General features: G+C 35.9%; 1 protein-coding gene across 8 annotated transcripts in view; it reads right to left on the bottom strand.

The window, feature by feature from the left end:
- TTLL7 (tubulin tyrosine ligase like 7) overlaps nt 1-16,571 on the bottom strand; it is a 64,733-nt gene that overhangs the window by 11,693 nt on the left and 36,469 nt on the right. For 5 of the 8 annotated variants that reach the window (XR_012581300.1, XM_074546032.1, XM_074546033.1 and 2 more), the window contains 9 exons: nt 15,994-16,141; nt 15,837-15,910; nt 12,890-13,025; nt 11,999-12,085; nt 7,470-7,665; nt 6,485-6,765; nt 5,106-5,162; nt 3,427-3,561; nt 1,655-1,735 (listed from right to left, as the gene is read on the bottom strand). Coding sequence is in view for 7 of the 8 variants with exons in the window: in XM_074546032.1 (XP_074402133.1) it covers nt 1,655-1,735; nt 3,427-3,561; nt 5,106-5,162; nt 6,485-6,765; nt 7,470-7,665; nt 11,999-12,085; nt 12,890-13,025; nt 15,837-15,910; nt 15,994-16,141 (1,195 nt within the window). In the remaining variant the exon portion in view is untranslated. The remainder of the gene's footprint in view (nt 1-1,654; nt 1,736-3,426; nt 3,562-5,105; nt 5,163-6,484; nt 6,766-7,469; nt 7,666-11,998; nt 12,086-12,889; nt 13,026-15,836; nt 15,911-15,993; nt 16,142-16,571) is intronic. The other 3 variants (XM_074546035.1, XM_074546037.1, XM_074546034.1) reach the window with 3 other exon arrangements.

Raw genomic sequence — 16,571 nt, forward strand, 5'->3', positions numbered from 1 at the left:
AAAAATCTTTCTCCTGTTTTTACTGTGCTGATATTGCCAATATGCCAATGCAGGAAATGTGCTGGTTAATTGTCCCTAATGTGCAAACATGGCAAAAAAAATCATCCATTTAAGAAAAGAGACAAGGCATTGCACAAGGGCTGGAACTTCATGAAACCTATATCTTCATTTTTCTAAATTAATTTCCCTAACTTGCCTTCATTTTTCTCTTTAATTTACATCATTTACTTTAACAAAACAAATTTTCTAGGTATAACAGAACAAGATGTTATGAAAGGGTGTATTCAAAACCCTCTGGTAAGCATCAAAACACTTTTAAAGAAATTATGTAAAGTGATGCAACATCAAGCAGTCATAACTCCTCCCATACCAAAATCTCTTTTTATTGAAAGTCTTAGAGTAGAAGTTAATTTTTTTTTAACATGAATTGATTTAATTGGTTTACTCTCAACTTCTGAATGCCTCCTATATCCATGCTGTAATGCCAGAACATTACACACAAGATTATAAGTGTAAGTTTAATTTTTCTATATGATGTTGAATAATTGTTAAGCAAATACAGCTGTCAGGTATGAACATTGTGCAATCTAGTACATTGCCCAGATATTTTCTTCTTGTGTGTTAGAATTTCCCAGTAAGTAAGAGGGAAGGGGACTGAGATTCTGTGTTGTATTTCACAAAGTTGCAAAAGGTACCTTTGAGACAGATTTCTTACTTGCATAAATATTCTCCACCTTGCTCATTTCTCCTTCACCCACCTCATTGGAATATAAAACATATTTCTTTCAAATCAACAAAAGACATTTGGCAGTCCTCAGCTGCAATGTCATTGTCAAAGTTAATCCGTTTTTATAAACTACCCTTCTAAGAATAACTATCTGATTGCTTGAAGGGATTGAGGTTAAAAGCAGTTTTAAAAAAAGGCAAATCATTTCCAGTGCAAGCAAAGATGAAGGGCTCACTAGTGCTTCAGGAATTATAAGTCTCCTAAAGTTGTAAAAGATGTCCTCACAAGAAGAGCAAAAAGTCCACATTTCTGATTGTGCAGTTTTTGCAGGTAACAACCTGGCACATCAATCTCTGTCATCCTGACTTTGTACATGTGCCCTTGGTTTAACATGACTGCCAGTCAAATAAAGGGCAGAACCACCCTCTATGGGAGGCTTTCTGAAATAACGCTTAAAGGAGAAAATTCTTTGCTTGGTAGGTCCATTTTTTATTCAGCATGATCTCTTCTAATACTGTCGGTCAAATACTCCAACAGCCAAGTGAGTATCACTACCTCTAATGGAGTTTTAATATGCCTGGTCTGAAACTGCTGACTGGTGTAGCCTTTATCAATCAAATCTGCCAAGTGAATACCCTTCTAAGAACATTAGCTAGAACTTAGGTATGTAAGCACTAATCATTGTTTGCATTTTTTTTAGAAGACTAATTTTTTGAGAAATTGATTTTTAAATTATAATCCAGAGCAATCATGCTTCTCCAAATATGGAGCATAATGTCCTTTAATTGAATTAATGCATATCTATGTTAGTACCAATAGTCTACATTTTAGCATCTCAAGTCCCTCCCAGCCGCTGCAAAACACCAGTAGAAGCGCTGCTATGCACCTACTTTAGATGACCTTCTGAAAATGAAATATGTCACTTACTTTTCGTTGTTTTGCTGAATCCAGTTTTACCAACCAATAGGATGAGACTTTTGTTTTATGATACTTCCAATTGTCCATAATCTGTGGTCATTGTAAAACACAAGATAAAAAATACACATGAAAACAACTGAAAGCTGGTCTTTCAATCACAATCACTCCTAACCCTTAAAAATGTGAGCATCTTAAAGACTCCTGAGAATATTTTGCTATTTCTTGTAGAGAAATTTTCTCTACAAGAAATAGCAAAATATTTTCAAAATTATGTGGGGCAAAATTTGCAAAGATCTGTGTGATGCTTCAGTTTAATACCACCCTCTTTTCTACCTGATTCTGACAATCATACACTACAAAGCAGTTAGAAAGTTGTCTTGACTGACTCAGCCCAGATTTTTTGAGAGTAGTATGTTCAAGAATGCATAACTGCTGATATATTTAAATAGTGAGGGGTTTTGCTGCAAATGGGACATTGGACATACCTGGAAATCATATATGATAAATAATCATATGAACTTCAACACTCTCCTCTCACAAAATATAAGTGCTACCAAAATAGCTCAAGCTGCAAACATACATTGTTATTCTCGTTTTGTTTTCTTCCTACTCTACTCCAGACCTTCAACAAGTTCTGTCTCGCCAGCATTCGTTTTCCTCCGTGATGAACTCTTTCCCATCAGGAATTGGTTATGGCCAGATGAACATTACAAGAGCTGTGCCCCAGGAAGGCGTGGGGCTCCCCAGGCTGGCGCTGTGCGAGGAGGCAGCGCCAGATGCGCGCTCGCGGCCGGCTTGCGCAGAACCACGCACTGGGGCTTCGGGGACAGCCTCTCATGGAGGGTTCCAGCCCTGCTGCTGGGAAACCCAGCCTGCTGGTGGTGAGTACTGTCTTCCACCAGCACCAAATCAACCATCACTACAGAAGAATTCCTTCCCACTCCAGTGTAGCAGCAGAGATTGCTAGAAACATAATCAGCATTCTGGAAGCTCACAGAGCTCAGGTCCTTTCTGGCCAGATAATAAATCAGATTAATTTTAACAGATCAAGGACAGTGCTCACTACATCAGAGCACAGGTGTTTGAATTCTTTCATTTTCCTTCTAAAATGACAAGAAAACATCCATCTTAATTTTTTTCTTTTCCATTCTGTTAGCTTCTTTGCATTAAATATTTACAAACTATTTAGACACCATGCAATTTCTGCTTATAAATCAAGTATTGGGATTTAATTGACCTTTTTTTTGGCATTGTTTCACATGTCTTCAATACTAAACTACAAGGCTCAGGACAACATTAGATGTGAGAAAGGTGAATTTGGTAGACTACAAGAGCCAAAAAAGCACATGAGACTGGTGTTCTTTATGACCCCCAAACCTCCATTCTGCCTGCAGCATACTGTTCTGAGTTCTCTAGTACGTCTGCTTGAGAGCAAGTTAAACAGGTCAGGGTCTGTTTTAACAATATCAGATGAAATATGAATTGTAACATTCTTCTTAGCTTACTTAAAAGTTTGAACTCTCTCTACAATGAAAAACTGAATTTTCCTAACCCTCCTGATTATTTCTCACATATTTTATAAGGACACAGGAATGTTTTCAGTGCTGTGCTTTTAAGGTCAGAAAGCTCCAAGCTTTCAAATTCTTTTGAGTTATCCTGAGTTCTGGAAGTTTTAAGGCCACAGGAGCTAATGAATCATAGATTGAGCTTTTTACTTTCCTTCATTTCAGAAGCCTAAACAATGTCTAGCCTGTTCTTCTTTCTTATTTATAGATACTTACATCTTCTATAATTAATTCAGATTCTTCATTTGTTTTTCCTGGGAACCTTACTTTCAAGTCATTGATACGGAGAAGAGTCTCTTTTGTCAAAGCAACTTCTTGCTCTTTTGTTTTCTGTTGCAGCAAAGACTCACTCTAAAAGCCAGCACAAAGCAGAGGAAAAGATTTTAAGCGTGCCATTAAATCACATTACAAAGATGTTTGCTTGACAAAAAAAAAATTCTAGAGTGACATAAAATATATTAATAAAGTGCATAGACATATTATCTAATACAGAACTAATATACATCACATACATTAATGCATCACCATTACTGAGAGTTGTCAAGAAATCCAAGAAAAACAGTTAAAATGTTCGTTTGTTTGAAACAGAATAAACAAACATATATTCCATATTTATGGTGCCACAATTTAAAGTATAAATTTGAAATTGAGATAATAGACTTTGAATTTAAATTCAACATAATAAAAAATATTAGTCATAAAAAGCATCCTTTCAATGCGTCACTTCAACAATTTAACATAAACAGGCAATATACCACAGGGCCAACATTTCAGGGAGCATTAAAAAGGCCACTTTTCTCCTGCTTTAGTCAGTAAGGGGTCTGACAGGGCCTCCAGTTGTCCAGAGTTTTGTTTAAAGTATCAATGGTTTTTAAACCAATACTGATCTGAACCCCTGCAGGGTTGGCAGAAGACCATCTCTGGAGGATTTGGGGGTCTACTTAAAAACATGACACACTAGTTAGAAGTGTTTCTGATCCTCTTTCTGTACTTTCACATACTTTTGCTTTTTCTCATTTGCAAGACCAAGTCAATCTAATTTTAACATTTTTCAAGAGTGAAATTCAAAATTTTTAGGCACTTCTAATCTTTGTATTCTGTAACAACTACAATACTTAAGGATATCTCTAATTAAGTGAGTGATAAATATTTTCAAGCACAAAAAAATACTCTGGTATTTGATACATGTTAATATGGCTGAAATAATAAGATAGCAAATAATTTTAAATCCACTTATGCTTTTAACTCCTATAAGAATATGTCTGTAATTCCCAACTGTAAATGATTTATTTTAAATTTTGTTTCCCTGCATTTAGAACATTTGGATCTCAGCAGACTCCAAAAATGGCAGTGTACTGCTCTTTTCTTGCCCAAAGAACAGATAAACTAACACTTTATCATGCACAAATGATTTCTTCTTAGTAAGTCACAGATTATCAATTTTAATGTTATTCTAGCAGTAATATATAATATATTATTCTTAGTTGCAAAAATAATTATGAACAGAGTTTCATTCAGAATACAGTGCTAAATTATAAGTAATTCTTATCCATTCTGTAAGTAATTTTATTCACATCATTTTTAGGAAGCATGACCTAAGCTCTATCACCCAAAGTAATTGTTCTAGACATCAAGATCAAGATCATTTCTGTGGTGGAGCTTTCTCAATGAAAAAGAGAGTATGCTTTCTAACTAATGTTAATTTAAGCGAGTAGGCCATTTTTAACATCGGATGGTAAAAGACTGCTTTTAATCTTTCAGTAATTTGTATTTGATATAAAGTTAATGTGAATAGAAAAATCCATATTAGCACTGTCTCATTAAACTCTCAGGGTACATGGTGATGATAAAAGGGTACTTTTTAAACTTGAGATAGCTAATGCAATAAAACATACCTTTAACACGTTGTTGTGAAGACACAATCTTAATGTCTTTCCAATTCTATTAGCTGACTTTAAAGATGGAAAACCATGTTAAAGAGTATTTCACAAGATGTCAGCACACAATTTTAAAAGGACCCTTTTTCATCATTTAGACAAAGCCTCACAGGCAAAACAGACAATGAGCATTCTACCGGATAAAAATGATAATTAGAGATAGTAAATACTATGAAGCAAGTTAATTAGCATTACAAAAGGATTGCTCACAATCAAAGCTCACCACAATACAGAGAGGCAGCAAATACGGGTTAAAAGTGCCAATTTGTTTTGCCCCAGCTCCGCACAAATTATTTGGGTGATGAAATATATAGGTCAGGCATCAAAGCATGAATGGAAATGCTCTGGTACCAGCAGGCAGTGCAATCCTGAGTGAGGCTGGGGATTGATCCCTGCAAACACTGCCTAGGGATAAGTGAATATGGGCTCCATCACCCCAACACAAAAGAAAAAATGCCTGAGCTGTGAAGAGATACCAAAGAGGATAGCAATCTGCTAACAAAACGAAAAAAATATACATGGTCCGGAAGTATATTGTGAAAAGTATAACAAACCACAAAAATTCTAAACAATTAGAAGTGTTTAATCTTATCTGTTAATTATTTGGGCCAGTTGCTTGTCTGTCTCAAGGAGAGGGTGCAAATGAAAGCTAGTTTATCTTCTTTTTTAAAAAAGAGAATGGCTTCTGAGTCAGCTACTGCAGTGGCAAATCCCGAAGACCACAAGCCCTGTATAAATTTTCAGCTGTTCACTTTGGAAGTAGAGCTCTACTGCAGAGGTATAGCATATGCAAAACAGCTCTAATAGGTTGAAAATTAATCTCACCATCTTCTACAATGGACAGCCATACAAAACCTTCCTAATGTTTTATTCTGGCACAATGTATTTACCCTTGGACTATACACTGGGTTTGAAATCTGGATGTATTTTTGTTACTGTAAGGATTTTGAAGGTAGGTACAGCCTTACTTCAGAACCAGGAGCCCCCAGACAAATCACAGAAAATTTTTAAGAGAAGTAATGATCCTTTCTATCTTCAAAAGGCTGTTTAGGAGTGAAGGTTTCCCATTCAGAAAGTGAGGGTTTCCCATTCTCTTAAGAAACCTATTTCTACAAAATGTAACATCTGTATTGCTGCACCACAAACACTGAGACATCACAGCTGGCACTCATCCCATTTCACACACAGGTCTAGAGATCTTGTATGCTCAAGTGTCTGTCAAAACAATCTTGACAACAGTACCTCAAATTTTCTGATGATGCAAAAATTACTAGTGTATTTATTGAGTTTTAGAGAGAACGGAACACATTTTGAATGCAACCACTGTGTTAACTCACCCCTGAAGAGTTCATAGTTCCCGAGGTGGCTGTCTGAGAGAATCTGGCTGAAGATGGGCTACGACTCAAGGAGTGGGACCTGTTCACAGAGGCTGTTCGCTGCATTTGGAGAGCTGCTTTGGCTGAGAAGGGGCGCGGCTCCGCTCCCTGGGACTGCATAGAGAGGACTGATATGGAGCGAGGGCAGCTCACAGAACGCCGGATTGGACCTGTGGATGATGTGGGGGACGAATATGATGGAGACTTTACATTTTTATTTGAAGGTTTGCAGTTCATTCTACCTGCAGACAGATCAAATGATTGATGTTATTATTTATTATTTTTTAACACCCATTTTTCAGTCTTTGTAACTAACAACACATATGATCAGTGTGTGCACAGATGTTGTACTACAATGTGTGTTGACTAACAGCTACCTATGTAGAAGTCAGTCGTGTCAGATCCCCTAACAATACAGAATTTACATACTCATAGGAACATTTATTTCTTCCTCATATTCAGCTTTAACCAGACTCCAATCCACTATAACACACACGAGATTTATGAGAGAGGGCATGTGATCTTTAGGTCAAAATATATGTGACTTCTCTGTATGGTTTCCTGACCATAACGATATGGAAACAGGAGAGAAAATTTGCACAATGGATCTCATATTTGAAGATTCAGTATCTCTCATTTGTTAAGGCATAGTTACACCATTTTTTAATTCAGTTTTCAGCTAAATAAATGCTGCTATGAAAAATAAAATTTTCGAAGCACCCTTATACATGTGCAACTACATTATAAAATTCTTTGAAACAATACATCACTAAAACAAACAATAACATGGTATATATCTATTAATTTAGAAAACATCTTAAATGAACTAAAGCAAACCAGAGTTAAACCCTGAGATACAAAGCTGACACATTCTAAAAGACTGAGGAATTTAATACAAATCATCATCAATGCCAGACTTCCTTGGAAAAGTGATTATTTAACTTACCTGATCGTTCCAAAGATTTGTATTTATTTTCTTCAACATCATATGAAACTTTTTTCTCTTTTTTTTCATTGTGATCTTCCTTTTCAGTTTCTTCTCCCGAGTCTGACACACTGCTGTCACTATCACAGCTACTGTCACTGCTGTGGTTCTTATGTTTCCTTAAGGAATGTGCACTTTCTGGCATTGAACACAAGGGCTAAAAAAAAAAAAAAAAAAAACAAAAAAAACCCAAGAAATTTAATTGAATCCCAAAGAAACAACCAGCTATCACACTAGATCCCTGATTCAGGCAGGTTCAGGCAGTATTTGCACAGCTATAAATCCTCCCAAATTAGTTGGAACTTTGTCCTAAATTTTAGAATAATTGCTTAAATATTTCATTAAATTCATTCCACTGTAATTCTAATCTTTGTCACATGAAGAGCAGCCTAATATAGTGGGGGGGGGAATTATTTGAAGTATGAATTGCACTACCAGACATATCGAATTATGGTTTGAAATCATAAATCAATTTACTCAGAATACCATTTACAATCAGTTCAGGTTCCTCACTGATATTTGCAATAACTGAAACTATAGCATAACAGTGATCAACAGAAGTAGAAAAACACATCAGGGAACTGTTTTACTTTCAAAGAGAAAGTGATTAATCTACATCCCACAGAGAGCAGAAACCAAAGAATTTATAGCAAGCCATGCTGGGGTTTCTTGGTGCCTCATATGCACATGGGACTCAGTGCCATTAGCTAATTTTAATCCTGTGTTATTACCAAGGATACTGCAAGACAAAACCAAAAAGGTGGAGACAGAGAAACTGATCCAAGAACAGAAACTACATTTGAAAACTTTATATCTTCCATCTACCATCAGTGAGACACAAAAAATGCTCTATCTTCCATTACATCTGCTCTCCTATGTAGGCTTATGTGGTCACCTTTTTTTCCTACACACTTTCTTTCCAGTTACTCTCAGCTATAAGAAGCTATGCTGATAGCTTCATCTACAGAATGGATTCCAATTAAACATCAGATTTCAAAATAATTAATATCATAATTTTTGGACATATTTTGAGTCAAAGTGAAAAAGAACTCCCAGGAAGAATTTAAATTTTTCAGACATCTTAGCATAATTTAATGCACCTAAATTTATTATAAGAGTAACAGGAAAAAGCCCCAAAACCTCCTGTTCCTGCAAGATACACTTTTAACTAAATAGATGCTACCTAAACTTCTATTCCAGACAAGGAAGGGAAGGGATTTCTGTCACTGATAGCATGTTTATGCCATCCCAAGCTGCTAGACCAGATAAGGAGAAGTTAGAGAAGAATATTGCATATAGGAGGGCCCTGACAATTGTTGTTACACAAAGAATATATACAAGATTGATATGTATCTGTCTGCCAAAGGGATAAAAGTAAGGTGCCTCAACACATACCACTTTATTAAAAATAGCTGTTCTTATCATGAAATGCTGTGTATAATGTAGACGTATTGATCAGACATTCCTGAGGAGTTACACAAGGTATAACAAACATTTTCAATCATAGCTCACAGAGGCTTTAAGATAGATCTTATTCCACTTGTCATATACATGTTCCTCACACATTCTACAGTAAACAATATCAATTAACAAAGAAAAATAAAAAGAAAGATCAAAGAAATTACAAAAAACAATAATAACAAATAATAGCTGAATCTGGACATTCAATAACAAATAATAGCTGATCTCAGGAGACATCTGATTGCCTAGCACATCTTGCCTAGCTCATCACCTTGATCTTACCCTTATGCTAACCCAATTTTTCTGTGACTAAACTCATCTGATCTTATACCAAAATAATTAAAATTAATTTCTCATTTCCTGTACAACATCTGTTATTTTAGTTCCTTAGTCCATTGCCCTGCAAACACAGGTAACCCTGACAGTGTGTAGGTGTCAGGAGCCCTCTAGAGGCTGTAAATAAACTGGACGTTTCCAGAATGCCCTTCTCCATCTATGCAAACTTCAGTGATATTTTAAGTGCAGGAAAAAATGCCTTCATTCTGTGAACTTCTTGACTTCTTTTTTCCTACACTGAATTCCTAATCATGTTCAAATAAAAATAAGGCAGAAATTCCTAGCAAATACAGAATAATTGTTAGATGAAAAGCTTGTATTTATTTATACGTGCACTGCCCTCAACCTCTCCTATGCAGAGATATGTATGTGGAAATGTCGACGTTTATATGTTTCTATGTGTGGAGGAAATATGTTCTACTCATGTTCCTATGAGTAAGAACACACTTCACACACTTCTCTCTCCTAACTATTCCAGTTGTCCTGGTAGTTTTCTGAGTCCTGACTGATGTTTTTTTTTTAAGGAAGAGTACAACCCAAGGCAGAGCATCTGACCTAAGAGTACCTTCAGTCAGCAGGGCTGCCACTGAATTTAAGGAGGGACAGACTCCATGACCTTCTCAAAGAACCTTTCATGTTGGATTACATGACATGAAAAGTACCAGTCCTGTGGTTGTTTTGTTGGGGTTTTTTTTCTATTAGATCCTGTATGTGGAAATAGTTCTTTATTTGTAGGATTTTATCGTTACAAGATGAGGTTTACAGCTGGATTATTCTCTTACCTGACAGATTGACAGGCAATAGTACTTTCTACTGCCTGCCTCACTCACCAAATTTCTGTATAGACATATATTTAGACATCACATATCTCATAGCAAGCTCTTTACAAAGAGGTGGCCAATTACATGCATATGATTGGCCATATGCACCTTAACCCTCACAGGGAAGAGGTGATGCTCTTTTGGAAAAAGATACCAGGACCATCTGCATGGTCATCTGTATTTGAAAGGGAGCTCACAGGACATTATACAACCAGGGAAATCTCTGCTTACATGGCTTCACTGTAGGCAAGGTTTAAATGATTGAGAAATGTATCAGGGCCAAAAAAAAAAGATGCAGGAATAAGAATCCTGCATAGCATTAAGTATGTATAGTGCAAGGAAAATAAACGCTCTCCCTGAATAAGCTAGTTTCATTGTTTTCTGGCTAGATTTCATCAGTTTTAGGGGGAAAAAATGAAATTTTGGTCATAAGCAATTTTTTCTCTCTCGCCTAAGTACAAACAATATTGTACCACTAAGGCAGCCATAAGCTACACCATCCATTTGCCTGCTATAAAAGAAGACCAAGTCTTACTCATAAGTTAATCAAAATTCATCTTAAAACTAATTGAGAGAGGTTTCTCAATTTGGGCTTATGGGCTTAGTACCCTATTAATGTTTAATTAAAAGTTACAGTCTCCAGCCTGGGAAAGCCTTGTGAGCAAGGAGTGTAGAGGTAGAATAGAACAAGTCAGTGTGCATTCAGTCAACCAGATAGCTGCTCTCTAGGGTTGCTGGGAAAACACAGGGTTCTGGGAAAAGGGGAAAATGTGACTGAGATGTTGAACTTGAATAACTGACCCCATGTTAAAGAACAAAATTTCAAAGCAAAGAATCTCTGTAAGAATGTGGACTGAGAGTACTGCTAGGGTGGACTGAGGTTTTTTCTCTTGTTTAAATGAATCCACTGCTGTTAAAGCACGAGCTCACAAAATCCCCATATTTTAATGAGGTCCCTGCAAATCTATCTTAATACCAGATTGGGCATGTAGATCCTCTTTCCAGAATGCACGCCTGTAATAAGATGCAGCTCTTTGGATTCTTGCACATATTTAAAGTACCTCTTCAAGCTCAGAACAATTGTCAGCATTCATTTTATACAGATATCCACAGATTTTTACACTATGTCATGAGAAACATAAAACACTGTAAAAAAATTTACATGCATCCATAAACAAATCCATCAAAGCTCAGAACAGAGATGTAGGCTCTTCTAAGCAGACTTGACCTAAAATGTTTACGGGATATAAAAAACATACTTATTCTAGTCAAGCCCAAACTATTTATCTTTACTGGCTTAGAGATATGCAGTTTATTTAAGGCAAGGACTCACATGAACTATGCACACAAGCAGAAAGCATTAAGCTAAAAATAATATACATTCACATTAAAAGCAGATTTTGGATACAAAATGCATTCCAAGATATGTTGTACAACCCTCTTAGCAAGGGAGCAAGCTCCAAATATATCAAAATTATAATTAATTCTTTGACTTTCCATACTGCCTTTTATCCCATGATCTCAAAAACCTGATTTTGGCACTAATTAATTAGAGATGAAGGCATTCTTTTGAGATCCACTATTGGTATAAAAATCCTTTCACACACTGAAATCAATCTCTCGTGCAACAGTTGTTGCCATGCATGGCAATTCCTCCAAATGGTTTAGAGAGGGAAAGAAGGATTGCATATCCCGTTAAAAATTTAATGGGATTTAGTTGGGCAAATGGTAGTCATACCTCTATTTATACTTACAAAAAAAATTAAAAAAGGTTAATTGCAGTCACAGGAAGAAAACTTCCAGCTGGATCAGCTAACTCAGAAAACCTGTCTATAGAGTGAAATAAAAAATCAGTATCTAGAAGTCAAATACCTTAGGTCCTCGCTGCCTGGGGCATTTTCCTGTTAGTTTTTCATCATCTATTTCACACTGCTCCAGAAGATCCAAAATGTCCTCCTCCTAGAAATGGGAATTTCATTACTATTAATTCAAAGCAGGACATACCCTGTCCTTCAAAAATTCAAGCAGCAAGTGGTAGAAATTTGAAATTACTCTGATTACTAATTCCTGAAATAGGAATATGAATTCCTCCACAGGAGGAAATATAAATATTTCTTCTCATGCATGCATCTTTCCTTGCAAGCAACATGAAATTGAGGGTTAAAATCAAGTCTTAACATATATTTTTTAAAAAATCTGAAGGATTGAACAAAGATTCCTGTAAAACTGCTGGATGATGACAAATACAAAGAGGCAAAACTATTTCTCAGATTTCAAATTACTTCATGTTAGCTGGTTATTAATAGAGCTGTTTTCCTACTGTCTCTGACTAAATAAGTAGACAAATCAGGTGAAATTTTTGGATGCCTTAAATCCTTTAAGTAGTGGAGCTGGTTTTAGGGTACCTCTTGTTCCAGTCCATACAAGTGGATGAATAGGCTGGGAACATTACTGGAGGAAGAAGGAGGCAATTACCAGCTCAAAAGCAGTTTCTGCCAACCTCTGGTTTGGCCAGGGGTAAGGCTGAGGATCAGGGATATGGTAAAGTAGCTTAAAGCCATCTAGCCTGTCTCCACCCTGGGTCCACTGCGTTCATCCAGATTCAAGGATCTGGCCCACAAGCTGCACAAAGAATAATAATAAGATCATAGAACATTATCAAATGCTATTTAGCAGCCATCACACATGATTTTAGTGAAACTAATCCATGAGGTCATTAATTCAAAGTAACTCCTAAAGCCAGAACTCGGTGTATTTCAGTACCTTCATTCTTTTTAAGGGGTTATTCATTTCCCGCTGAAGAGAAGCTGCTCTTCCAGAAAGAAACGTCTGGAAAGCAGTGGCTAGCAAACTCTCATACTTTTCAAGTAATGTCTTATCATCAGGAGGGTAAATTCGCCTGAAAAAGGAAAAAGAGAACAATTTAAGATAGAAGCTGAAGTATTCATTGCACAATACACAGTCTTTTTTTTAACATGTACGTATCCCATCTATAATAATTATATAATATCAAATTATACAACATAATCTCTGACCATTGCTGTCTAAATCTACTTTTAATTCAGTGAGCACGTTCATGTTTAAACCAGCAATTAGCCAGTCAAAAGAAATACCATGTAGGTCATGCCAAAGGTACACCAAAACCCAGTTTTGCAGTGCTCAGAAATTTCAGTGGGTGTGAGTGATGCATACAGGTGTGAATGATTCATGAAATATTAACAAAATATTGTATGTCAAATTCAAAGCCACAAGATAATTTGTATTAGCAATAAAAGGACACAAAACAATTTGTATTAGCAATCAAAGGACACAAAACAGTGAAAATCTGAACAATAGCTTTGATCCCATGGGCTGGATATGAATTAAAGATTGAGTATGTAGTGCACTTGAATGCTAAGTCCTCCAAAAAATTAACAGGAAGAAATAGGTGCTATAAGAAAGAAAGAAAAAAACCTGGTACATGGATATAAACAGTGACTGATTTTCCATTAGAGCAGCTATGCCATTACTCTCTAAAATCACAGGTAAGGAGATTATGACAATATCAGAAGCAGGACTTTGTGATTTATTCATGTTCATCAAGCAACAATGGGCTTTGAAGAAAACCACTTCAATCCATCTGTCATGAATACCCGAAACACAGCCAGAAATAGGGCTAAGATGGAAGACTAATTTTTAATGTGTTGTAAGGAGTAACCCATAAGGTAATTTTGCCTGCACTGTGCAAGGCATGGACACCATTTATACAGTGCATGACATTTTGTGACTTCTTTGTATTTGTGAGTCTTTTCTGAAGTTTTTACAAGCTTCTTTTTTTTTTCTTGTTCTTCCTTTTTAGACATTTTCTCCCTGAAAAGGTATCTATCATGAGGATTTTGTTTCAATGGAGAAAAAGGATGATTTGATACCATTAGTCTCAGGGCAGTTGTAGAACCAAATGAAGATGCTTCCAGTTTGCATTAAAGAAAGAGTAATTTTCTTAATGTATTTGGAAATAAACTGCAGCTAAAGGCCATTTCAAAGCCATGTACATCTTTTTCAATTCCTCATGATTCCACAAGAGCTCGAAAGTGCAGCTCCTACTTCAGCTGCCCCAAGATTCCTGCTGGAGCCTGCTGTGCTTGCACAGACATGGACTAAGCCAATTGCTGAGCTGATATCCACAGATTAAATCCAGACCTGAGTTTGACTGAGATTTCTCTGCATTTTTATTCAGAGTGCAATATTAATCTAATCAGCAATACTAGCATCCAGAATTTCTGTGATTCTATGTCAAGGCCTGACACAAGCTAGTCCTACTCTATAGATGAATATCACATGGAGAAAATACTGCATAACTCTCAGATAAAATTCCTCTTCTTCTCTAGCCAAAATTTCTTTCCTTCTCATGGTCTGCTGATCCTTCAGCCTTTTCTCAAAGACATGGTAGTAAGAAAACAAAAAGCTATTCTGCCTTTCTAAAAGTGCAGATTCCTCATGAAGTGACACTTTAGTTTTTCCTGAGAAAAAGAAAGTTTTGTGGTTTTACTGATTTACATTAACCCAAAAGCTAAATAAAGAGAACATGTGTCTGATTTTCAGTCAAGAACGGAATAAGCAACTTAAAATGTGATCAGTTAATAAGCTAGACATTTAAGTTAGCAAAAAGAAAAATGTGTTAAAGCATCATAGTGCTTTTCTTTCTTTTAGTAGCATGAAAATAACCATTTCGTCACTTCATTGTACATCTAGAGGGTTTTTTTACTTATTAGTTCAGCTCTACACATCAAGAAAATATGTAATTAAAAGTTACAAAAAAAAGACTCTTTTTAAGCAAAATGTTAAGTCATCAAAAATGTGAATTTCACAGAAACATCTATCTGTTTAAAAGAGAATTTTACTGGGAAATATAGAACATCTGCTCAAAAAAAGGCAGCAATGAAGAACAGCAACAAAGGTATTTTGAGTAGTTCACAACAAAATATGTGAACTCAGACCTCTCACATTCTGGATGGATGTTATAAAGAGTGGACAAATATTCCCATCATATATTGCTAGCCATACTCTGCTCCCTTTCACCAAATACTCCTAGGCCATGTTTTCACTTCTCATTCAAGAAATAATAATAAAAACATCGCAAAACAAAATTTTTGTTTTCCCGTTGTAACTGACAATGTAAAGCTCTCTTTTGAACATCTTTTACAAAGGAATCTGAAGGTACTTACATTTCAGCCTGCCAAGATCCAAAATTCAAGTGCAAAAATAAAAGTAAAGTATTTCAAATGTCACTCTATTCAAAATGATGGAAGCACCCATATTCCGAATTTTTGGCAAGCCTCAGAGATGCAATTCAAATATGATCTTTTTACAGGGGAATATCACACTGCACCCCCTGCCACCATGATAAGAATGATCATATGTGATTACAGAACAGGTCCATAACAACAATCATGGACTGAATGTGCACTGAATGTGAGCAATCATCTCTTTGAAGCAAATGTCTTGCACAAACAATAGGGTGACCGATGCCATATAAATTCCTAAATGCATGGAAAAAATAGGAATCAAGAAAAGAACCATCTGGAAAAAGATACCTGATGTATATGTATATATTTTCTATAAATGCCTACACATTTTTGGCAGAAAATTATCATCTACCACAAATACTTGTTTCCACTGTTCCTAAAGAATATACTGAATATTTCCTACTAATACAGTCAAAAACATTCACCTGTAATTCCCCATGTGTCTATTTTCATGCTCCTCTTTGGAAATCTGTTTACGTACTTGTGCAAGTCTTTCCTTCTACAAATCAAGAAAGTGAGACAATTAAAACAAAAGAGATTATAAACCATGAGCAAGAAACAGCATGTTTTTCCCCTTCCTACCAGTTCTTGTTTTCTCCTTTCCAGTGTGTGGCGCTGCTTCTCCCAGTCTGAGGAACCTGGCAGCAGTTTTTTCACTGACCCTTGACCATACAATCTTTTTTGAGCCTCAGCCTTCTGTTGGGCTAAATTCTTCCTTTTATCACTTGTCCTGAAGCACAGATGATAGTAAGAAATGTCAATTCAATGCAGCCAAAATGAGATGAACTTTCATATCAAGTAAATAATCCAGTCAGTCATGTGTTTATCATATAAAATCAGAATTGAAACATTCAATAAGATTTTTTTAATATTAACATTCATGGCTACAAAATTTTAACACTTTAAGGGATACTGTATTTACTCTGTGCTATAATTTAATATACAAACATGGTTGTATCTATTTTCCTGAGCTGTAGATTTTTTTTCAACATATCTCAGCTACAAAGTTTTCCTCTAGAGAGGTAGGCTTTCAATTGAATGTGACACTATCACTCAAGGAAATTTTCTTTATGGCCATGTACCCATGACTGCACATGCCAACTTCAAGATGTGTTTGAAAAATTTTTATAAAGAAGTACAAAGATTACTATTACCATTCA

This window comes from Zonotrichia albicollis, chromosome 8 (assembly GCF_047830755.1).
Source record: "Zonotrichia albicollis isolate bZonAlb1 chromosome 8, bZonAlb1.hap1, whole genome shotgun sequence".
Lineage (NCBI taxonomy): Eukaryota > Metazoa > Chordata > Aves > Passeriformes > Passerellidae > Zonotrichia > Zonotrichia albicollis.